General features: G+C 37.0%; 1 protein-coding gene across 4 annotated transcripts in view; it reads left to right on the top strand.

Annotated features, from left to right (window-relative positions):
* Positions 1-26,451, top strand: part of LOC128742240 (uncharacterized) — a 131,290-nt gene that overhangs the window by 14,641 nt on the left and 90,198 nt on the right. For 3 of the 4 annotated variants that reach the window (XM_053838533.1, XM_053838534.1, XM_053838532.1), the window contains exon 3: positions 18,709-20,219. The exons of the other annotated variant lie outside the window; for it this stretch is intronic. In XM_053838533.1, the coding sequence (XP_053694508.1) occupies positions 19,125-20,219 (1,095 nt within the window). In that variant the 5' untranslated portion in view covers positions 18,709-19,124. The remainder of the gene's footprint in view (positions 1-18,708; positions 20,220-26,451) is intronic. 4 annotated transcript variants of the gene reach the window in all.

The raw sequence follows: 26,451 nt of genomic DNA, 5'->3' as shown, positions 1-26,451 counted from the left end.
GATGTTGTTGATATTATTCCTACTGCAAACAGCTTCAGCGAGGGCCACAGCTAATGTCAAAAAATCTTTATATGTGTGCGTGGTGGAATACTCCATTCAGGGAAACAGCAGTCGGCCTACTTTTTCCAGAGCCATCTGATGTCATCGGTTTATGCTATTATTCCAACATATTTCGTTACAATTGCCTATCCCAATCCCGCAAGGCAGCCGCAAAATCCCTTATGATATCACGAGAAACATTTTTGTTTAAAAGTAGCTTATTCAACTAATATATAGCTGTACCAATGGAACAAGTGCTTGATAAGCTACTATACAACAAAAATGTTTCTTGGGATGTATTGCATTTATTCCCAAAGATCTTGCCTGTCGCGTGTGCCTAGAGTGCGGTCAGTATTTTGCTTCAAAGGAAACCGTGGACGGTCATTACAGATCTGTACATTAGACGCAACGCAGTGCTAATACCAAGATGAGACCATGTCGCGAATCATCTAGAAGAGGTAATGAAGTTCTGCGTATGCTCCTTGATGAGGACACATGTTCAGAGGATGCAGGGTGGATCAATGCAAATTATGTGAAAGCTAGTGAGTTTCTTAACATGTACCAACATCTATTGACAACTTTAATGCTGAAATACGTTCTGTTCGTGAGTGGGCTATGAAAGGATTTACAACAGATAATTGATTTTGTTTGTTTTTGTTTGAACTTTGTTGGCTTCAATATTCTTTCAATGTCTAACTTTTTAAATAAAACTTGAATTTTGATGGTTCAAAAAATCTTACTTAGATTTTACGGGGGCAGAGGGGGGGAGGGGGGCTTTGGGCAAAATCTTATATAAGGGGAAGGGGGGGCGGTTCCAAAATGAGGAAAAATCCTTACGTAATTAGTGCACGGCCCAGTTCGCTCCCAGTTTCAGTTCACTGGTAAAACTGGGCTTTTCCGCTGCAGATCTTCCAATCCTTCTCTCCTATGTGACAGATTTTTCTGCAAAGCTGCGATGCCGCGTCTACGAGGTTCGAGCTGTTCGAGCAGCAGCCGATCACCACCTGCGAAATTCAGCAATCTACAGTTCCAAGTAGGGGAACAAGGGGTAAGAAGGCCCGGCGGGGTAAGAGGGACCACATCGATTTCGTCAAGAAATCCTTAAATTTTGTACACATGCCCCAGTATGTTTTGTTTATTAGCCTATCTAAACACTTTCGAGACAACCTGTGGCACTCGGCCGTATCCAACGTCAAAACTAGAATCAAAACAAACTTTTCGTTCGCAGTGTCTTCATGCCATATAATTTCAGCAGCAACAAATTTAAGGTTTTTCAACAAAAAAAAGCTAAATATTTTGGCGTTTCTCTTACCACTGACTTTAATTGGGCAATTCTTGTTCTGCGTGTGGCGGAAAATGTATATAAAATAGTACGGATTGAGAGATAAAAGCAAAATAATGTAAATTGTTAGCTAGGGGTAAGACGGGCCATTTTTCACGGGGTAAAAGGGCCATACGTCATAGTGCTCATAACTGCCTAAAGTTCTTCTGTTTAGTGTCTAAATAGATTTTAAAAATATTGAATGAAAAAACTAACTTTTTTCCTGTTGAATTTAACTAACTATTTTATGATTCTGACAGAGACGCATTTCGTTTACGACTTCATCAGGCTTCATCAGTGTCTTTTTCGAAATAGACTACACCTGTAATAAAAATTATCCCTGAATCTGAGATCATCCTGTCTAACACAGAGCCTCCCACGTCAAAAGAAGCCGCAAGCCAACAAGTGCCATTCGAATAACACAATCAATGTAAATATGGATCTAACGGAATCAAAATTCGATGATTCCAATTCACTTAACGTTGCCTTCTTTACCTTCACCTAAAGTTAATGGTATTCGAAGAGTAAACGTCCTGCTGACAAATCAACAAAAATAACGCCAAGAAAAGAGTAAATAAAAACCAGTGGAGTAAAATAACGTCTACTCTTATTTTCAAAATTGAACTAGTAGTAAAGTTCCTTCTTTTAGTAGGTGTCTAAATTAAACTATACCTTCTTTTAGCATGTACCTAAAAACCCCTTAAGAACTTGTTCTTACTTAGTTAATAATATTGAAATTGCAACTTGCAATTTACAACTTAAAGAAACCATCAAATCTGCAACAATCCGCCTTACTCCGCCATGGTCCGTCTTACCCCTTTGGTGGTCCTTCTTACCCCGCCTGGTTGTGAACGACTAATTTTTATACGTTTCGAAAATTAATGAAAAATCACGGAAAAATAAACTAATTTATTCTTTATATAATTTTTAATGGTAGATAAATGAATGCTTTTCCATGTGTGGAACAAGAAAATGTGAATTTTCGTACACATTTTAGGCTAGCAATTTATTCGCTTAGGGTGGCCGTCTTACCCCGTCTTCCCCTACGAAGTTTGCATTCGTCATCCTTGTTTCGTTGCCTACGTCGATGCAGAATGTTCTGATCAGTATTCGCTTGAATTTCCGTAGTAATTGATTTAGTTAGGTTGCCTTACTAGGGCTCAGCTACCGAGTTTCGTGATGGGGTTGCCATCTTTTTTTTCCTGTATGGACTCATCACATCACTGCGACCAATATCATTGATCTATTTACCCTTATTCTGCGAGTCACATGCCTCAATACGACAATTGTCACTCGCCGTGACTCGCCACGGCGAGTCGAGTCACCTAAGTGACTGACAATCGTGTCACCTAGGTAAGAAACCCTTGTCACCTAAGTGACAAGGCGAGTCACCTAGGTGACAATTGTCACCTGATTCGCGGTGACTGCAACATAGTCACGTCACTCGCCTCGCAGAATAAGTGTGATTGTGATATTGCCCGGGTGTTTGCTGTATAACCCGCACTGCATTTATTTTTGCTATAACCGCTATTGAGCGATATGCTTATTAAATTTTATGCGTGCTTTGCTTGTGTGTAATTGGGTACCCTTCCTTCAATACTTTCTCTATTTTATCCACCTCATTTCACATGACAGCGCTGTCCCCAATTATAGCCATCCCTGTCGCAGTTAAACCAGTGCATTTTAACTATCGGGATAGTATAGATAGAATTCAGTATGAAGGAAGGGTGATGAGGGGCCTGAGAATAAACCCATGCTAAAGTCATTTAGACATCGAATGGCCTGATTATACTAAAATTCGAACCTTTCAGACCATTCGCTTGTCAAAGCAGACTCGGTAACCTTGCGGCTACAGAGCCCCCGTCTTTGGTGCTGAGACAACACAGTGACCTTACCTTAATTTCCACGGGGGGTGTTACCCGATCTCCGCTAAGGTTGCGCGTATTCCGGCTACTACCACGAGGAGGTTGCTCGATAAGACGCTAAGGACCACTGTAAAGTCTATATTGCGCGTTATCCAACCGTTTACCAAGCCCTAGTGCCGCAGAATGCCTATATGTAACAATCTTTGCATTACCGTCAATACGCATGTTTAATACTCTTTCTATGGTAATAAACATGCACATTGACGGTAATGCAAAGGTTGTTACATATAGGCATGTTTCAAAAATTATTTTGATTTATCAGAATTATAACAAGTGCTGTTATTTCTTTCTTTTTTAGATATATGTATTTTTTCATCTGTTTATTATTATCATGTGATTGAGTGTTTAATATTTGAAAAAAAATTGAGCTGCAAGAAAAAATGAGTAGACGTATAAACTCTCATCACCCACATCAAACATTATAATCACAACCACGAGTCATCTACTTCACAACGCAACGCTCGAAAGCAAGTGAACCGCACTGATAGTAGTCGCCTCTTTGCCCACTAAATACACATACACACTTAACTACTTCTCATGAGCCAAGCACGGCCATGTGGCCATTCGCTGTTTTTTTTTCAATTGCAACGTTTGAGTTCGCAAAACGTGATCAGCTGATTGCTTACCGTAACAGGTTTACCTTTGCCTATTTATTGGCCCTTTTTATACAGCTGTTTACATCTTTTTCTGCTTAATACCACGCAACATTTTTCTTGCTGTTTCAGCAAAATAGCTAAAAGTAGTACATGAACAGTGATAAATATTTATCCATCCGGTCTGCGCGGCTAATAAATTTATTATAGATTAATTTAGCCTAAATATACTTAGGACTACGTTTTTCCTTAGGGCTGCCAATAAACGCGTATTCCGATGTGGATTTAACATTTGATAACTGAATAATAATGATCAAGTATGAGGTAGTTTGACACTTCAACTGAAAAACAATTAATGTATACGATAACCCTAAATCTTATGTTCAGAATAACATTTAATGACTGCAATGGCCCTGGAATTGTTCCTTGCGCAATTAATTTATTTAAATATACATATTTTCAATATACTCTGCCGGTATTTCCCAATATAATACAGGGGACCTTCAATCTAGTTAAATAGAAAAGACATATTTTGTTACTTGATATTTCCTTTGATTTTTTCATCGCTGCAAACATGCAGTCATTTGAGAAGGTATACTAAGTATGATGGAGAATCTTTGAATTCCGTGAAGGTGAAATAGTAGTGTAATGTTTCAAATAAAACCCAAAAGAGCAGCAGCAGTTTTTGCTTAAACTGAGTCTACTTTAAAAGCTATCTTACAAACAGCGTATCAGATGCTAGAATTGTATTTAGCACATACAATAGCATTGGAGAAAAATCTATAAAAAATAATCTTACCTAAGAATTTTACTTTTGAGGTTAGCAGTATTTCTCCGGTTCGTTCCGTTACGAGGCAAACAACACCAGAGCAAATTTGTGTTTTCTGATTGCTGGTGTTTAATTTTAATGACAATGCAAACCTTGACACTCTATATCTCTATATAGAAATGCATGACGACTAGCAGATACGTGTGGGTTTGCGTACTTTGCAGAAATTGCTCGTTGTCACTTCGTTGATGGAAGTAGTGTATTACAACTGCAGTAGAATGAATGGGTTTACATTTTCTAATTCTGTTTACATTCTTCTTTTACCGGCTATAGTAATATCGGTAGTTCTAATAATTCTCGTCTAATACCTTTTAAATGATATCAATTAATTAAAAAAAAAAATATTCCCAAAGCGTAGTAAAACGATTTAAAGGGGGAACCCTACTCTGTAAAGTCGAAAAAATCGAATTTTATTTTTTAGCATTTTGGTGAGGCTTATACCTTCAGAAATGTCATGCTAAAAGGATTTTTTGATACCTGATCTCGTTGAAAAGTTACGGCAAAAACTGTGGGAACACCTCAAGGGAAGTATATACATCGCTGTACGAAACTTTTAACGCGTTTTTTTCATTACCATGTTTCTTTGGGTGGCGGTATGTGTATCTCAGAATCTAGTGATCCGATTTGGCTGAAATTTTTTTACAGTATGTAAAAATGAATTATCTAAATTGTTACGTAGCCGTTTTTGATATCTCAATTTTTCAATTTTTAATGAGCGGCGATTAGCGATGTTAATTGGCGATTTTTGATGAAAAAATACCTTGTTTTGGGAAAAATTGTCGCCATTTTGGTAACTTTTCGAATTCTCTTAAACCGCTACGTAATAATTTAGGTATTGATCTAAAACTTCAAAATCATCCTTGAAATCCGTTCTCCGATATTCCGTTGGTTTGCGGCATGTACTGCCAGCAAGGCACTATTTTCTGAGAGCATCCACGCGCCCAGTTGCCTCCAGCATAATAGTCACTATTTTGGCATCCAAGAAATACAAAATTTATCTTCAAATATACCTTAATCAATAATCAATCTTACAAAAATCCATTACTTTTCGACCTTCCAGAATAGGGTCCTCCCTTAAATGTATCTTAATGTCGAATTTTTCTTTTAATCCTTTTAACTCTAAAGACTTTAAATCTGAAAGATGTAATGAAAATTTGGTAGATTCGACATACAAGGGTTAGACAAAATGATCGGGGCAGGCAAAATTTTGACGAAATTCAAACGGCCATAACTTCTACAAAATAAGACATTTTTAAATGAAACCAATTGCATGCTACGGGGAAATTTTTCTAATTTTTCTAAAATATTTCAAGATATGCAGTAGTCAGTGGACACCGGACATATTCCGGGTTGGGCGGGGGTATGTCAAAAGCTGATTTTTTACATCGCTTGTATCTTTTTCTGTCATGAAAATTTAATAGTATTCATACTCATATTTTATTCCAAAACTAGACTTCATTTCCAATCGATTGGTGACAAAAGAACGGAGATCCGTCGAGAAACAACCGAGATATGGCCATTTTAGTGAAATCAGTGCTGGAAATGTTGCCAGTAACATCTAACTTTTTTGGCCATTTTAAAATATGACCGAAACCATACCAATATGGATGCCAAACTTCCAGAATTAAAGAGGGTTGAAAATCCTGAAGTTTGACACTCATATTTCGGGTTTCGGATATTCCTTAAAACGACCATTTCCGCCGGGGTCTCTGGAACCTGCTACAGGTTCGCCATGGCAACCTGCGGACCTGGAAATACTTCCAGTGTCAGTGGTTCATAAAACCTTAAAGTTTGACGCTCATATTGATGAACTTTGCGTCCTGCCCCGAAATGGTGAGAGCGGTAGATGTTACTGGTACTGATTTCACGAAAATGGCCGTAACTTGGTTGTTTCGCGTCGGATTTCCGCCCTTTTTCCACCAATCGACTGGATATGAAGTCTAGTTTTGGGATAAAATATGAATACTATTAAACTTTCACGACAGAAAAAACTACAAACGATGAAAAAAATCAGTTTTGACATACCCCCGCCCAACCCGGAATATCTCCGGTGTCCACTGACTACTGCCCATCTTGAAATATTTTTCAAACTACTAGTTTCATCTAAAAATGTCGTATCTTGTAGAAGTTATGGCCGTTTGAATTTCGTCAAAATTTTGCCTAACCCCTGTACTGCCTATAAAAGCATAACTGTCCCGTATGGAAAAACGTGAAGCGTGGGAAAATGAGATTGAAAGTGGCTGACTGATTTATATATTGTGCGTCATTCTACAAGAATTGTTTTACTTTATTCGACATAAACATCACGTTACACTAGTAATTGAACTATCCACATAAATTTTGTTGTAAAATTAAACACCAATGCAATATTTTTTTCAAAATTTCGAAGATGGGACAGTTATGCTATTATTTACAAGCGCAAGTTGCTAAATAAAAGCATGTCTGTCCCATATTTTTTTTCAATTTTTGCAAGTACATAGTTAGTGAAAGATAGTTTCTACGCCAAAGTATGCGCTACAGAAACGCTCCTATAATATCCCAAGATCTCAAGGTCGTGATTAAAGAATAAATAAAGCAATAAAGAATAAATAAGGCAATAAAGCCGTCGCGGTGTTGGACATAAAGTCGTCGATCTTTTTCGAACCATGCGATGCTGGCTTCGTAATCACAAATTATAAATCCTAACCAAGGCTATACCTCGAAGATATTTGAGAAATAATATTCAAAAAGAGCAGCCTTACTGTTAAAGATAACAGCAAACTTGATGAAGTTCGAGTTTCGAACTTCAAGTATGTGCTACTGTTGAAAAAACAGCTCAAGTTATTGTTTTGAAAAGTTTTCAATCGAAATAAAACATAAACAATAAAGGATATCGTGGAATCAAAACGAAGAGAAAAGCTGCTCTATTAAATAATCTTTTCCCTGACACCGCAGAAGAAAATTGTGCCAGTGAAAGCTTTGCCGATTAAGAAAAGATTGTGGTCGAACATTGAAACGAACTTCGAAACAAACTTACTGTCATATTTCTTTTTTTTTTGTTAAGTTTTTATCCTGTTCCAGGTGGAAATTAAAAGAATATTGTTTTATCAAAGCTATAATGCTTTAGACCTACGATAAAACTGAATCTTGTCGTGGTGTAGGGCTTTTTAACTAATCAGTAAATGAACAGCGGTCACGTTTACTTCTGAATGTGGGTGTATATCAAAATACTTTTGTGATTTCAAGTGGGACTCGGGGTAAAAATTTACCAAATGTGATTGTTGCGTTGTTCAGAAAGTGCTTTTATTCCGTTTAAGAATAAGGCCAGTATGGGGATCTCTGACAATAGATGAAGTTTTCTGGGATTCATCTCTATTTATCACAACTGTCACAAATATCTCCGAAAAATGTCGGATTGATTGAGTTGGTCGGGGGCTTAGGGTTAGTAAGGGGATGTAAGCGGGATACCAGATCCGATTGGATGCCGAAGGACCACTCTGTAATGATTACGGGTAATAGCACTTCTTAGGTAGCAGATGGGAAAATTAGGTCAATTCGTGTCGCGTGTTCGAGTTTCGGCTAGGCGGTGCTGCTAGATAGAGTAGGATTTTTGCACTGGCCCCGTGGCTGTCCTGAGCTCTGATGGCCGCCCGCGGGCTCTGTCGATGGGAAGGGGTCGAGTCTTAAAGAGACGTTTAAGCCCAGAGCTTTACAGTACTTTGGTCTCGAGGGTTGGAAGGCGGGCGAGTCTCTATATTTTGAAGCTTCTATCGACTACCGCGAACGTCCAGCTTGTGCTGCGCTCAATTTACTTTGTATCGTGGGAATGCACTGTGAATACTAAGGGGATGAAAGATTAAATTTGCCCTGATAAGTTGATAACCACTAATGCTCCGAAATTTGTCTTACCTATTGGTTCATTTGTGGTTGTTTGTGTTGGAAAACTGAAAGCGGGCGCGCGGTTGAAGACCGGTATCAGGCGGGGCTGACGAATTCTCCACTTCTTCACTATACCACATATTGCAACTCGAGTGGTACAAAAAGTCCAAAGCACATTTACAAATTCGATCTATTATTTTTCTTCTCATCATCATAATTATCGTCATCATCATCATTATATTTAAAATATGACATTCCGGCATTTGGCAGAGAGATCTTAGAGTCAGTTCGTGGAGTCCGCGCAGGGCCGAAACGCCTCCGCCTGCGGGTATAGGCGTGACGGCTATGCTTGGGGCTCTACCTGTGTTTTATTGGGCGACAGTGCCTGTCTCGTTAGGTAGAACTGATGTTTGAGGTCTCCCTGACACTTTGTTGACAACACAAAAGGGCCCAGCGCAGAGTTTTATACGCTATTAAGCGACCAGTTGGATAACCCGAAAAAAAGGAAAAAAAGGAAAAAAGGATATATGCCCTATCGATTTGAAATAGACAGAATGCAAATTGTCTCTTTACATCGTACATAAGGCATTGCAAACTTTAAGTCGCCGGTTTGCGTAAGAATATCGTTATCTCGTTCGTACAAACACAGATAAGCATTAAAACTTGAACTGATTGAAGGCATTACACCCACTTTGCATGAAATTTACAAGCAACGTTATGTGGACTAAGACATAAGCTTAGACAATGAACAATATTAATATTCATGTAATTTCCTTTGATAGCTCGTATTGCTATGTTTAAATAGATAAAAGAGAACCAGGTAATATAACATTAAATATTCAAATTAGACTTCGGTTTGCGTCGGTGCGACGTCTGACGGACAATTTTTAGATAAATCGCATGTTTTTGTTTTGACTTATTAATGAATTCAGACATTTATAAAAAAGTTATAACAATATTCTTGCTGAATGAAAGTAAAAATCGAAACTTATTTAAACAATAAACTCCTATTGGTGCTATTCCGGCCGGTACGCATTGCGCCTACAACTTGCAGGTTTCTTCAGTGTCAAAATCATGATATTCTAATATGCAATTTACCATATTTATTTTGACAGTATGTTGCTTATATTAACATTATATAGACTCATAGGGAGTTAATTTTTTCCCGTGACGGGAATATAGTACCACCGCGACCATTATTTTGACCCCTTGTAGTGTGTCCTCTTTTATTTCATGCCATATCGTATCAATGTGCTATTAACGTTTAATGTTTAACAGTTATGTAGACATTTTTCCCAATCAGGTGATACATTCGATTCCGTGTGAATTTTATCTCCTGATTGGGAGCAGCATTTCAAATATCGCAGGGCTGAGGCAGCCAGCCCCTTATTATAAGATATCTACGTAGTTTCTGAAATATTGCAACACAGTTATAAAAAATCGAGTATAAAAAGTACACCTCTTGGTTCAAAATCCGTACACTTTTTTATGTCTCATTCAAGATTTGAATTTTGAATTTGAATCAAAAGCCGTACACTAAGAATTCTAAGAATATTTTACGTATTTTACAGTGTTAGAATACTTGTAAAGCAAGTTTGTTTGTTCGAGCTTATAGACTGTATGTAACATTTTTTCTTCATGTTTGTTGCAAATCATACGGGAAACTGAAAAGTTGCAGAAGAGACTCCGTTATTTCGAGAGTACCGATTCAATATCAATATCTATTGTCCTAGTAATCGGAACTGGAAGCTCTCTCGATGGTTTACTGAAGTATTTTGCATCATCTATCATAGCAACTGCCATCTTCAAATTTACCTGTGTATATATTTAGTCTTTTTTTTGCAAAACATGAGATAAAGTTGGATAACTAAGGATACTGCACACGGATTTAGATTCAACTAGTAAAATAGAATCAAAATCCAGTACTAATACAGTACTAATTATAAATAAATATTATTTTCATGAAAGTGATTTCCTTAGTAAATTGCCATTAACACGGTCAATTGACAAGTAAACTCGATAGACATTTACGTTTTAATTTTTATTAGTTGTATTTCATGTCTTGCCGCCTAAATTTTGATACTGACGTGAAACTAATAAAAACGCGACTGGACCTATAACATTTAGACTGTTTTGATACATATAATCAAGTAAATTCTTTAAGGTGTACGGATTTCGAAGCTGTACGGGATTCGATACCGCATGAACGTGCAATTTAATTGTAAACGAAGTTTCGACTTTGTTTCATTCAACGATTTATATTTACATATTTATATTGTAAAATATTTTGTATGCAGCAGGTACTCCATCCGCAACTGCTGGTAAAACCGCGCATTTAAGACACGGACAATATTATGGTCTGTGTAAAAAATTCAAATGGTTAAATAGAAAGTGCTTAAAATTATCAGGTGATACTCATAAAATTGAATTATAGAATAACTTCACCATTGGATAAGATTTTTTGTCATTTATATTAGAAAAATATGAAAATTGGTGTAAAGTTACCAAAAACAAGAAAAAAAATACTTCTTCATCTTCTACAATTCTGCGCAGTAATTTATGACTTGATTATAATTCCACTCAGATGTGTACATAAGTTCGCACACTATATCGTTACTAACACGGCAGGATTCTTGCTTTTAGAATTCCAAGGATTTCTGTTCCATAGTTAACGCAATTTCTTTATCGACTTATAGGTATCCCGGGGATTCAACTGTTTGGTTATATAAGCAAGGCATTCTGTACGAATCAACTGCAAAATTCCTCGACACGATTCCAATGCGTGAAATGTCAGATACTCTGTGAGAATCTTTTTGTTTCGTCCGGGTATTGTTATCGTAAAAATCAGATATACAAGTCCAAGAAAAGTGCATTGTACAAGGACTACCTTAAAATGAGTTTATTATAGGCACGGACGTCTGATAGGCATTGGCACCATAGGGAAACAGACGACAGATATCCGCTATCCCAAAAAAGTTATTGATTTTATAGTTTATCTCTGAATCAATTTTCAATAAGTTGACGTTACCGTTTTCGCGCGCAGCGGTTATAAGTTGCATTTTACAATGCACCGACTATCAATGATATTTATCTATTGCAATATCAAAGTATAGCGAGGTTCTTAAATGCATTTTTTATTGTCGTACCCATCAGTAACCGTCTGGTTAGTTCCCTTGAGTTCGCTTAGAACTTGTTTGTTTTCCTTATCGGTTTCTCATGGCGTCGCTTGTCGGTTATTCATTGGCAAAATGCACGTTGCAAACTTTGTCCTTAACCGGAACGCAATTAAAGTTATGGACCATACCACTGTGAACATTTGTCCGGTTCGCAAGTTGTCAGTATAATTTAATAACAGATTTTCGAGTGTCTTAAGTCTTCCACAAAGATTTTTTTAAATTGTTTGGGAGATTTCAAATTTTCTTAAATACCTAGTTTCCAGAATCAAAAGTTTTATAAAAAAATATTGTTATAAAAAGAAAAAAATGTAATTTTTTTAAATAAATATGTTATTTTATTAGATGCAAAAATGTAGTGATTTTAATAACGTGTTCAATAGTTCATATGCATATTTCATTTTAAATCGAATTTAACACCTTTTTATTTCGTAAATAATTAACAGGGTGATTAATTGCATTTTATTTCGCGTTAAGTTGTAACTTAAAATAATATTATAATTTCAGTTTCAATCTATACCTATAAAGAAGGATTTCCGTCTGTCTGTCTGTCTGTCTGTCTGTCTGTCTGTCTGTCTGTCCTGTGTTCCTTATAGAATCAAAAACTACTGAACCAATCGGCGTGAAAATTTGCATGTAGAGGTTTTTGGGGCCAGGAAAGGTTTTAGTGATGGTTAGAGACCCCTCCCCCCACTAAGAGGGGGGGCTTCCATACAAATGAAACACAAATTTCTGCATAACTCGAGAACTAATCAAGCAAATAGAACCAAATTTGGCATGTGGGTGTTTTCGGTGACAAGAATTTATTCTAGGGTAATTTGAGACCCCTCCCCTCTTTATAAGGGGAATTATAACTCCTCTCCCTTTTAAGAGGGGGGGTTTCCATACAAATTTCCTCATAACTCGAGAACTAATCAAGCAAATGGAACCAAATTTGGCATGTGAAGGTTTTCGAGGGCAAGAAAATTTTCTATGGTGAATTAGGACCCCTCCTCACTTTAAGAGGGGGGGCTCCTGTACAAATGAAATACCAATTTCCTCATAACTCGAGAACTAATCAAGCAAATGGAACCAAATTTGGCATGTGTGTGTTTTTGAAGACAAAATTTTTTTCTATGATGAATTGGGACCCCTCCCCACTTTAAGAGGGAGGGGGGGGGGGCTCCTATACAAACGAAATACAAATTTCCTTATAACTCGAGAGCTAATCCAGCAAATGGAACCAAATTTGGCATGTGGGTGTTTTCGGTGACAAGAATTTATTCTATGGTAAATTGAGACCCCTCCCTCTTTATAAGGGGAATTGTAACTCCTCTCCCCTTTAAGAGGGGGGGCTTCCATACAAATTTCCTCATAACTCGAGAACTAATCAAGCAAATGGAACCAACTTTGGCATGTGAAGGTTTTCGAGGGCAAGACAATTTTCGACGGTGAATTAGGACCCCTCCCCACTCTAAGAGGGGGGCTCCTGTACAAATGAAATACAAATTTCCTCCTAACTCGAGAACTAATTAAGCAAATAGAACAACATTTGGCATGTGGGTGTTTTTTTTGGTGACAGGAATTTATTCTATGGTGAATTGAGACCCCTCCCCTCTTTATAAGAGGAATTATAACTCCTCTCCCCTTTAAGAGGGGGGACTTCCATACAAATTTCCTCATAACTCGAGAACTAATCAAGCAAATGCAACCAAATTTGGCATGTGAAGGTTTTCGAGAGCAAGAAAATTTTCTATGGTGAATTAGGACCCCTCCCCACTTTAAGAGGAGGGGCTCCTGTACAAATGAAATACAAATTTCCTCATAACTCGAGAACTAATCAAGCGAATTGAACCAAATTTGGCATGTGTGTGTTTTTGGAGACAATTTTTTTTTCAATGATGAATTGGGACCCCTCCCCACTTTAGGAGGGGGGAGGGTCCTATAGAAACGAAATACAAATTTCCTCATAACTCGAGAACTAATCCAGCAAATGGAACCAAATTTGGCGTGTGGAGGTTTTTGGAGGCAAAAATATTTTCTGTGATGAATTAGGACCTCTTCCCACATTAGGAGGGGGGGCTCCAATACAAATGAAATACAAATTTCCCCATAACTCGAGAACTAATCAAGCAAATAGAACCAAATTCGGCATGTGGAGGTTTTTGGAGGCAAAAATATTTTCTACGGTGAATTAGGATCCTTCCACACTTCAAGAGGGGGGGCTTCTACACAAATGAAATACAAATTTCCTCATAATTCGAGAAGTAATCAAGCAAATGGAACCATATTTGGCATGTGGGTGTTTTTGGAGGCAACCATTTTTCCCATGATGAATTAAGACTTCTTACCTTTTTAGGAGGGGGGGGCTCCCATTCAAACGAAATACAAATTTGCTCATAACTTTAGAACTAATCAAGCAAATGGAACCAAATTTGGCATGTGAGAGTTTTAGATGGCAGAATTTTTTTTCTGTGGTGTATTACGACCCCTTTCCCTTTTAAGAGGGTGGGCTCCCATACAAATGAAATACAAATTTCCTTATAATTTGAGTACTAATCAAGCAAATGGAACCAAATTTAGCATGTAGGAGATTTTTGAGTCTTGAATTTATTTTATGATAGTTAGAGACCTCTCACCCCTGTGGTAGGGGGATATGGACTCTCATACAAATAAAACAGAAATTTTTGCGAAACTCAAAAACTAATCAAACTCGAGAAATTCGAGACTCTTCCATAAAACATTAATCAATAACAAGACCACAAAAACTATCTATAGTAACACTAGATCATTCAGGACGAGCCGGTCGCGAGTGTTGCCGGTGACCCGCCGTCGGAAGCGCCGCCCACTGGGGGGCCTGCAAAACTCGAGAAGTGACAAAGATCATCCGAGATTCATGATTTATGTACAACACAGGTTAATTTGTGGCAATACGAAGTTTGTCGGGTCAGCTAGTAAAAAATATAATTAAACTCAAACACATGTCGTCGATTTTTGGGATTTCAAAATTAATTTTTATACGCAAAATATAAGTTATATTCACGAAACAAAAAAAAGCAAAGCCTTAGGTTTAAACCGTCATTAGACATTACCATTCTTTATCGACAGACTTCGCAGCCAGCTGTTAGAGTACAGGAATATTACGGGGCTAGTGTAACGACCCTACTGACTCTATCTAGCAAGCATCGCTAAGCCGAGATTCAAACATACGACGACTTGCTTGTTAGACCAGCATCGTACCTCGAAGCTAACCGGGCGGTATTCACGAGACTATATTCATTATTTTCTGATAGACGGAAAGAATGAAGAGACAACAGTTTTATGTGCGGAACTATTATTTTAAACGTAAGAACAGTTCTTGAAATATTAGAAATCAATGAAGATTATTTGAATCTTAATTACAATGCACCGACATTTTGATATTGAACATACATATTTTCAAAAGCTTATATTTGAAATATTAGAAATTCCGATGGCTCAGAGTTAAGCTACATTCCATTGCAGATTTAACTGCATATACGCCTTAAACATCGTAAATTGGTTAATACATGCCTTACGCTCTATTTTGGACAAGACCAATGTCGTACAATACAACCAAATTTCAACGAGAACTCCATACGTTCCACTTTGCGGCGGCAAATTTGTGTTATCAGTCCGACTACAAGCGCGGTACAACCAGCTTGTAAATCTTATTCCAATGCACGTTGCTTCTTTTTGCCTCGGTAATGACTAGTTTTGAAGTTGTCGCAAATGTTTCCATTAGTAGAACAACTGCTTTGAGAATTATATTTTTTGTGTAAAATATTGTGACGTACACTCAAATCTCGTTTTACGTCCACTATTGGGGGGACGTAAATCAAATCGGTCGTAAAAAAAGTGGACGTTAATTCAAATTTCGGACGTAAAACGAGAGGACGTTAATTCAAATTTTGGACGTAAAACGAGAGGACGTTAATTCAAGTTTTGGACGTAAAAAAAGAGGACGCCAATAATTGGAATAACTCCTGATCCTGACCGTATAGAACGTTGGTGTCTTCGACATAGTTGTTTAGCAGATCAAGGGCTTTTCGTCGGATTGTATGTATTATAGAATTGCCTCACTACGTGGCGCTAGCGTATATATAGCATTCTTATACAAGCTGTATCTTGCGCTGTTGACCATCTAGAAAGTTGCGATCTTCGGGAAGGTTACTTAAATGACTGCCGCCTTCAAACTGGTATGGAAAATAGCGCAGAATTGACTCACTACGTGACGCTAGCGTATATGTAGCATTCTTATACAAGCTGTATCTTGCGCTGCTGACTATCTACAAAGTTGTGGTCTTCAGGAAGGTTACTTAAATGACTGCCGCCTTCAAAATGGTATGGAAAATAGCGCAGAATTGACTCACTACGTGGCGCTAGCGTATATGTAGCATTCTTATACAAGCTGTATCTTGCGCTGCTGACTATCTACAAAGTTGTGGTCTTCAGGAAGGTTACTTAAATGACTGCCGCCTTCAAAATGGTATGGAAAATAGCGCAGAATTGACTCACTACGTGGCGCTAGCGTATATGTAGCTTTCTTATACAAGCTGTATCTTGCGCTGCTGACTATCTACAAAGTTGTGGTCTTCAGGAAGGTTACTTAAATGACTGCCGCCTTCAAAATGGTATGGAAAATAGCGCAGAATTGACTCACTACGTGGCGCTAGCGTATATGTAGCATTCTTATACAAGCTGTATCTTGCGCTGATGACTATCTAGAAAGTTGTGGTCTTCGGGAAGGTTACTTAAATGACTGCCGCCTTCAAAATGGTATGGAAAATAGCGCAGAATTGACTCACTACGTGGCGCTAGCGTATATGTAGCATTCTTATACAAGCTATATCTAGCGCTGCTGACTATCTAGAAAGTTGTGGTCTTCGGGAAGGTTACTTAAATGACTGCCGCCTTCAAAATGGTATGGAAAATAGCGCAGAATTGACTCACTACGTGGCGCCAGGGTATATGTAGCATTCTTATACAAGCTGTATCTTGCGCTGCTGACTATCTAGAAAGTTGTGGTCTTCGGGAAGGTTACTTAAATGACTGACGCCTTCAAAATGGTATGGAAAATAGCGCAGAATTGCCTCACTTTGTGGCGGTAGTGTATATGTAGCATTCTTATACAAGCTGTATCTTGCGCCACTGTGGGAGCCACTGTACTTCCTTCCCTGCTAGCGTACGACAACCAAGGTTGCGTACGTCAGCCGGCACCACGTGGAGGTAGTGATAGAAGTTGGTGAACAAAGGTTCTGAAATGTACATGTTAACCCTTCGCCAGGCCGCCTTGTCTTGCTCGTGAAATAGTGGAATCAAGAATCTTTCAGCTTAGAATTATCAATATATTTTCTGATAAGTTAATCTTACTCATGATATCATGCGTTTTTGGACTGAAATCTTGAAATCACGATGATGTCATTTAGCTACTAAATGACAAATTTGGCTGGTTTATTTACATGAACTTTTAACAAATATCAAATCAACGAGGAAGCCGATCGACTCGCACACGATACAAGAAACCTACCCCCAGAAGACCACCCGATTCCAGTAACCGATGCACTGCAAACTACAAAACATTCGACAACACTGGGAAAAGCAGTGATTTGCATTTCGCGATGAGATACTCTATTAGTCCCCCCCTCTCCGCGGAAGAAACCGTTGAATTTATCCGAGATACAAAGTCCCCGATGTTTCAAGCCGATTTCAAAGAAAGGGGGGGGGCGCTACAAAAACTTTAAAAATAATTTGCAATGGCCTTAGTTCTCAAGTTATACAGAAATTTCTGTTTCATTTGTATAGGAGCTTCCCTCTTAGAGGGGGACGGGTTACTAACCATCATAAGACCCCGGCCCCAAAAACGCCCAAATTTTTACGCCAATTGGTTCAGTAGTTTCTAAGTTCATGAGGAACATACAGACAGACAGACAGAAATTCAACGTTATAGGCATAGATTACGATGAATGACAAATGGTTAAAATCCGTTATTTAATTTATAAACAATATATAATAATTATTGGCGCATCACGAAGATCCTGTCCTAGTATATGTTAGTATCTGCGATCCTGCTACTATTCAAACAACTTTTCCGAAAAAAGTAATATCATAGGTTACCTGTATATGACGTATATGATATATGACGTACAAAACGTATCACTAGCACCGACCGATGAGAAGATTGTGAACTATTTTCTATACTATCTTGAATTTGACAGTCATTTGAATAAACTTATACAAGTACAAGAATGTTACATATACGGTAGTACCACGTGGCTATACGATTCTGTACTATTTTCTATAATATCTGGAAAGCTGCTATGACTCAAACAACATTCCCGAAGAAAGTAATATCTTAGGTAACACGGATCATGAAATATAGCGAATAAAAATACGTCGCGTATATACTAGCGCCGCATATTGCGAATAAACTAAACTATTTTCCATGTCATCTCCGAGGTGACAGTCATTTGAACAACATTTCCGAAGACCACAACTTTCTAGATAGTCAGCAGCGCTATACACTAGCGCCACGTAGTGAGTCAATTCTGCGCTATTTTCCATACCATCTTGAAGGCGGCAGTCATTTAAGTAACCTTCCCGAAGACGTTAATTCAAATTTTGGACGTAAAACGAGAGGACGTTGATTCAAATTTCGGACGTAAAACGAGAGGACGTTAATTCAAATTTTGGACGTAAAAAAAGTGGACGTTAATTCAAATTTTGGACGTAAAATGAGAGGACGTTAATTCAAATTTTGGACGTAAAAAAAGTGACGTAAAACGAAATCACGTAAAATGAACGGACGTAAAACGAGATTCTAGTGTATTAAGTTTTTGAAATTTGTGGTAAATCAAAACTACAATTATTGATTTAGCGACCGGGTTTCGCGTGCATGTTCAGGTATTGCAGGGTATGTGTTTTATTTTATTTGCTCTTTTTTCATTTGTCCTATCATTTCTTCATCTCATAGGTTCAGCTGATTCCATAATCATCTTTACGATCTTTGCCTTTCGATGTGTACCGTAAATTTACCGCCTGGATGACGCGAGCATTCTAAATAGCAGCGGTTCTCCAGTTGGTTTAACATCGCGACAGATTGTTGCTGTCTGCTTACAACGCCTGTTTTACTAACAAGGGTGCATTCGCTGGCTTGTGCTTGTATCGACCGAAATTCGTGGTTAGTTTATCAGCTGATCAGAGTTCAATTCTCCATCACGATCAAGTGAAGTTGGCTGACCAATTGTGATATTAGGGTCAAGAAACCGCAGAGTACAAATTAATTAACCTTAATTAATCGTAACAGTCAAGTGTGCTGTAAACATCTCGTTGCATTCTTCGAATAAAAATTGTGGTTAGACGCGTTAAAAAAATTTCAACGTCAGTTCAATGGACACTCCAAAAAAATCAGTTCTACTGGAAAAGCAGCAAAAGTTACAACACAGGAAAGTAAAGAAAAAAGTCGATTTCATTGGCGAGGAAGTTCAGGACGCAAAAAATCCGGAAATGGCGGTAAAAAATGCCAGTGGTGCTACCAATTCATTGACAGATGACGATTTTGAAAATGTTATCGCGCGAACTATGCAAAATCTAGACACGATTAAATCGGATTCTGACAGTGACTTCGGAGACGATCATGGTCTCCCGGTGAAAAAAGCAGGCACTCAACTTAGACGTGTACGAAAGAAGAATCTAGGTTCTTCAAGTGATAGTAGTGTAAGTGATGTCGAAGAAGACGTATATTCTTGGATCGAAAATTGTCCAAAGTCTCCCATCAGTTCGAAACGAACTGAGCTTCTTCCATATACAGCTGCACATTCCTTATTGCTACGATTTGGCGAACGACGAAGATTATCTGAATGTGTTGAAGAAGATGAAGAGGAGGATAAACCCAATGGCATTAAAGAAGTTATTCCAGCGAATCGCAAAAACCATCTTGAATCTAAGGACAGTCCTGCGAAACAATCTCCTGAGAAGAGCGAATCTACGGCAGTGCGTAAATCACGGTTTATGGTAACTAAAGCCAGTGAACTTCCTCAGTTGCGGCCAGAATCGCTTAATTTGCGACCCTTGACGGCTGCGCAGAATTCACAAACCATACATTTTCCCTGCAGTCAGCTGGCTCCCTCCTCGAATCGATTGTCCGTGAAAAGCATCTTCTCTCCTGAATCTCCATTTCCCAATCCGCATCTAGACAAGCGTTTTTTCGACACATCTCTGGTCGAAATTCGACCACTCACGCCCAGTATTACCACCGTGGCTAGTGCTGGCCTCTCAGAAGAAAATATTTCTGTAAATTCTAATTCCGGCAGTACTTCCAAGAATATTCCATTCGAACTGGATGAAGTGTGGGTCAAACGGACGGAAACAGAGGCAACGCCAAAGAAGACAACCGCTAAATCTGCAACATTGCCGCCGACATTGAAAACGACGGCACCGCCTTCACTGACGAAAGCGAATAAAAGCACCGCCAGCAGCAGTAGCGTAAGTTGAAAGATAATTATTGCAAATTAACATACACCAGGCCACCTCATATGGGCCTTTGTGACGGTTATTGTATCTCCCATTCCGATCGAAACAGTAGTGCTTCGTTAATTGGTGTTAATTGGGGTTGAGAAGACCATGTTTCTGGTTCCATCTGCTGTAAACAATTATAAAAAAAGTTTGGTGATTTACTGAATTACACAGACTGTTTTAGACGGAAGAGTAATTGTGAAATTTGTGGTGATGCTTCACAGATTTAGGCAGTACCGAAGACGAAAGAAACTTTCTATAATTTAACAAATCCTTTGTTTTTCTCTCACGCTGATCTAAAGGCGTTCCTAGCATCAGAGTACGGGGACCCGGGGCATAAAAGACACCTGAACCGTTTTCAATTAATTACGAGCAAAAAGAACCAATTGAATTCAACCTGAAAAGGCCTAAAACTTAAATGAGGGTATAATCTAAACAGTTTCAGTGAGTTCAATATCAAAATAATATAAATATAGAAAAAAAACGTTTTCGTTTCAGATGTTTTTACGGGCGATATTAATAGGTACGGGGCAAAAGTGCCACTATGGCGGGGAAAATGACCACAAGTAGAGAAATGTTGAATTTTAACTTCTATCTATAGGAATTAGGTCTAGTTAATGTGTTAGACCAAAAATAATACACATAAAGATAAATAAGATTTCAGTATGCTTGTTGTCGGCATAGTCATTAGCATTTTGTGCAATTTTCATACAGTAAAATTTCAAAATCATTTTAATGTCTGAGTTTATATTTTTTAACGATGAATTTTCCTATGGTATATTGTAAGACACTTTAGAAATCATAAAAAATAACCATATTGAAATTCTTCGTCGTTTTAATGGAAAACTGAAGAGTGGCACTTTTGCCCCGGGGTGTCGTCTTGCCCCTTGTTCCCCTACTCAATATTAAAAAGTAATAAAACCTAATCTTGTTGTATTTTTTACTCCTATTTAGTAAATCAGGTTTGGTGAAACGGCGTTTAATGTTTAATTAATTGGCTGCATGAAATGACACAATTATTAGGGCATTTTGGTTAACTTACAAAGAGTCTTGAATATTTATGATATTTTCACCAGATAATGTTTGCAAATCTATACATTAAAAATTCCAGATTTTCCGAGTAAATACATCTGATCTATTTGAAATTTGATTAGTATTGAATTGTAAAATTAAACTTCTTTGAAATTGCTAGGTATGCTTAACAATCGTTTCCTAAAATGAAATCTGCAGCCACAACAGTCTAAACGGCAGAATAAAGCTCTGAAAAACTATTAGGTATCCGTTTTATACCATGATGCCATGCAGACTGTGCCAACAGTTATTCCGACCATTGCACAGTGGTCTAATTTTGAAAAAACGCGGACATTAGCAATTGGGTCAAAATGCGTAATTTTTCAAGGGCGGTGCCTTCGGAGTAGTTTGATAATAAAATATAGCGCATCTTTCTGCACTATGACCGTGAAATCACCTATTAGGGTGATACGAACTTTTGTTTTTTAAATAATTAAAAAAAAAAATTTTTCTTCAAAAAGTTGCAGAACATATTAAAATAAGCAACTTTGCTGAATACATTAATTATCTATCTCTTACCGATTACGAAATATAATGATGTGTTAAAAAGGAGCGCTTAAAAATCAATTATGCTCAATAACTTTGCACATGGTTTTTTTACTGCTTTCGAGTGTTCTACAAAGTTATTCAGTGTGCTAAAATAGACATTTTCACTGAAGACTGTTTGTTGCTAGGACGCATATTTAATCAGTTATAAAATAAATGAAAAAAAAATTTGCAATATTCAAAAAAAAAATTCAATTTCGAGCAGCTTCGCACAGACCAAACAACCATTAGGAGAAAGTACTATATTTTATCTATCAAAAAAAACATATTTTAATCAGGCGCACTCCAAAGGAATATCAGAAAAATTAATTGAAATGTGTTATTTTTTGATAAAAAAAATTCTGGTTCGTTAAGAGTTACAGTATTTAACAAAGTTGCTTATTTTGATGTGTTCTACAACTTTGCTGAAGCCACCATACCTTTTTGAACGCATTTAAATAAACAAAAATTTTTATCACCCTAATGAAACCACTAAAATCACAAGTTTGCTGTAACGTAAAAATGAGTTATTTTTGAGGCATAGTATCTTTGGAGAAGTTTAATAATAAGTATAATAAAGAAGCATAATCTTTATACACTATTAAGGTAACCGTGAATTCACCTATTAGGGTGATACGAACTTTTGTTTTTTTTAATATATTTCAAAAAAAAAATTTCCTTCAAAAAGTTGCAGAGCATTCTAAAATAAGCAATTTTGCTGAATATAGTAACTATCTATCTCTTACCGGTATAGTGATGCATTATATTTCGCATCACTATACCGATAAGAGATAGATAGTTACTATATTCAGCAAAATTGCTTATTTTAGAATGCTCTGCAACTTTTTGAAGGAAAATTTTCTTTTTTTGAAATATATTAAAAAAAAACAAAACCACCCTTGAAAAATTACACATTTTTTACCCAATTGCTAATGTCCGCGTTTTTTTTTTTGCAAAATTTGACCACTGTGCATTGTATGCCTTGTTTTGTTGATTTGTCATTAATTAACAGTTTAAGCTCTATCTCCATTGATCCATTGAGTTTTGTTCGAAAAAAATCGATTTTGCCTTTCTACTATATAAATATATACCTAGTATAAAGGTATATGAATCACTCGAAAAACCGGAAATGCAAAGATGGTCCTGCGGAAATGCAAAGATGGTTGCCTCAACCGATTTGAACAAAATTGATTGCAAATGAAAGGAGAAATTTTAAAAGCTATAGCGTCCAATTTTCATGATGATTGGGCTGGTGATTTGAAAGTTGCATAAATTAATGTGAAAACCCCCGAATTAATTCACCTAGCGGTGTGACCTTTCCACTCATTTAAAACATATTTGCATTAATTAAATGACAAACATCCTAGAATTTATCATTATTTAAAAATTACCGTTCACATCTTTCAAACGAAACCTAGTTAGGCCATTACAAATATTTAAAAAATCCCTCCGGTTTTGGGCCACTAAAGGGGGGAGAGGCGAAAAAAAAACAAAGAGAATTTTTTAATCGAGCAAAAAAAATGGATTTTAGGCATTTTTACTTGAAGTTTAAACGTGAAAACCAAATCTATTCTTGCTTTTAATAAATACGTTATTATTTTTCATGCAAAAATCTACCAACAAAAAAACAAAAACGAAAGAAAATTTTTTTGTCCGAGTTTCGGGAAATGCCACTGTTTGAACTTCTATTTCTATTTCGTGCTAGAAATGATAACTCAACTCGTACACTCATTTTTCGAGTTTTTCAGGCTGTAGAGCCCACAGACAATTGGTTTTATAAAAAAATTTAACTCATATCCTACAAATTATTTTTTTACCCCCGATTTTTCAAGACCCCGAAAAACTTTGAAAATGATTTGCAATGGCCTTATTAAAAATCGGACGATTTAGTCAAAAGAACTTAAACATTTAAGCACCGTATGTTAAACCATTCAAAACGTGTAAAACCAAAATATATCACTCAAGGGTCGATTGTATTCAACATATGTGTGATGTATGTGCGTATGTATGTATATATGTACGTATGTATGTATGTATGTATGTATGTATGTATGTATGTATGTATGTATGTATGCGTGTGTGTATGTATGTGAGCATGTATGTGTGTACAATATGCACAATTTTGCAATTTCTATTGAAATACAAGATAAGTGAGAAACATTTCATTTGTCATTTTCACCACTAGCTGTTATTCACGATCAGATAAGAAAAGCAGAGCATGAAGAAGATCTGATTTAACGAAAATAAAGATACATTATCCATTGTTGAAAAAAAATTAGTGTACATTTGAAAACAATCCGTAATCGGCTGTTCGGCGAAGCTTTCGTTTGACGTCGAAACAGGAGCGTTGTACGGCCTTCATGTCAACTTTACGAATGCATCTCTTGGTTCTACCAATCAACTGTTTGCAATTAGTTGCTCTCCAGCTATTTTTCTACACCAAGAAACTCAAAATCCCGAAGAAATCTTCGATTGGGTGCACCGAGACAGATTTTTCGGGTCGTAGTTCTTGGGTAAAAATGGGATCGATTGGGTATTCAGGAACTATTGTGTTTTTTTGGCGTAATGCGATAATGCTCTATCCGGCCAAAACACGTATTGTCCATCTGCATGATGCTTTTGTAGAAACGGGATCAAAATTTTCTTCAAACATTCATCTGGTGCATCTTAATTGATAGCCAAACTAGAGGGCTTGTTGAAGAAACGAGAAAGAGAACGATGTCCTTCTGCGTCCATAATTTTGGCTGGTCTTCCACTAGCTTGCTTGCGAATAGTTGTTGGGCATCTTAGGATATGGTAAACAATTGAAGCCGCAACATATTTGCTTTTTAAATGTTGTACCGTGTAATTTTTGCCGAGATTTATGTTGTAGTTCGTTGAAGTGTACAACGCGCTCCCGGAATGCTTCTTGTTTCGACGCCATTTTTAGCAAAACTGGGCAAGCATAAACAAAACAAAAAATATTAACAAAAAGAGGAGAGAGAGAGCTAACACATACATAGTCTCATTTCTCTCTGAGCTAGTTTGTTGTTGAGCATAAGGGTAGCGAAAAAATTCCAAAATTTTAGTTGCCACCCGTTATAATAAAACTAAATAAGGTGTTGATAAAGTAAATTAAATGATATTTACAAATATTTACGCAAGCTGGGAGAGAAAATATTGCACGCAGTACGTTCTTATGAATTTTACTGTTAAATAAGGATTTGGAGGAATAAGGAACTGATATTTAAAAATATAGTCAACTTAATTATAGATATTCCTGAGAAATAAAAAATAATTATTGTTGCAGTAGATAGGCCAGGTCACACCGCTAGGTGGATTAATTCGGGTTTAAAAAAAACCTTGGCAAAATATTGTTCCATTTTCCCAAACATATTCCAGATCTCAGCACGACTACTCTGATCTGATAACATTCAGCAGATTTTGCTAACGACTTTAGCTGGGTTGTCAGCTTTAGATTCAAACCATTTATAAATAGATTGAAAGCTTTGGATCCGAATCCGAGGTGATAAGTGTTCGTACAATAGGATGAGTTTATTTTGGTTGAGTCGTTTTTAATTTTAGTATTCGTCATTCTGTGCAGTTTCACGGTGTGAAAAAAACATATCAGTAGCTACAATACAGTTATTAGGTTAATCCAGCTTGTGCGAAGCTGGATGTACTAGATTGATAAAGAAAATTGCTATGAACTTTTATTTCATTCTTAAAAATTGTTGCTCACAGTAGGATTGTTAATCCACAGACCGAGCTATACCTAGAGTCCAATTATCAGATTTACATATTATCTTACCGAACATGGAAAACTTTTTATATTTTATATTTCTCCATCCATCTATAAGATATAATATTTTAGAATACCTAACTGCATTTATTAAATTTACATTTTCTCAATGACTACAATTTGAATTCCAACTTCATCGTGTTACGCAGATTTTTTACATAAGAATCACTCATTGTCCAGAGGTGTTCTTTGCCGATCCTGAGATATAGGGTTTTGAAGCAAGAAACCCGTCATTTTTATTGAAGTTTTTGGAGCGTCTTAGTAGAATACGAAACCTGGAAATTAAATAAAAAGAAAACTTATCCATTTTATTTCTACTATGTATATTTTATTCTTGACAGATACGTATTTCGCCTACGACTTGCAGGCTTCCTCAGTGTCTGATTTCGAACACAGACACTGAGGAAGCCTGCAAGTCGTAAGCGAAATACGTATCTGTCAAGAATAAAATATACATACCGTCAACGAGGGATACATGCAACACTTTTGAACTTTGACTTGGTATAACTTTCGAAGTGTACGGTTTAGGTGTAAGTATCCAAAACTTATATAGTGATCAGTACTTTTGATTTATGATTCTGGAAAAGAATATCAACTAAATGAATCTGTAGAATGAACCTAAAATAGGGGTGTTGCAAGTTACCCAGGAAACGGGGTTACTTGCAACACTATTCTAATTTGCGTTTCTTATGATTTTAAATTTGATTTCAAAGAGCGAATGACTAGTTTTAGATATTTTGAGTGTATTTGAGTAAAACAAGAGATACTGGAGGTTTGTTTTGTTTTCCAATTTCGTCTACCGCTTTTTTAAAGATATTCGATAAA

The sequence above is a fragment of the Sabethes cyaneus genome, chromosome 3, assembly GCF_943734655.1.
Source record: "Sabethes cyaneus chromosome 3, idSabCyanKW18_F2, whole genome shotgun sequence".
In the NCBI taxonomy this organism is placed as follows: Eukaryota; Metazoa; Arthropoda; class Insecta; order Diptera; family Culicidae; genus Sabethes; species Sabethes cyaneus.
This window is presented reverse-complemented; position numbering and strand designations above follow the sequence as displayed.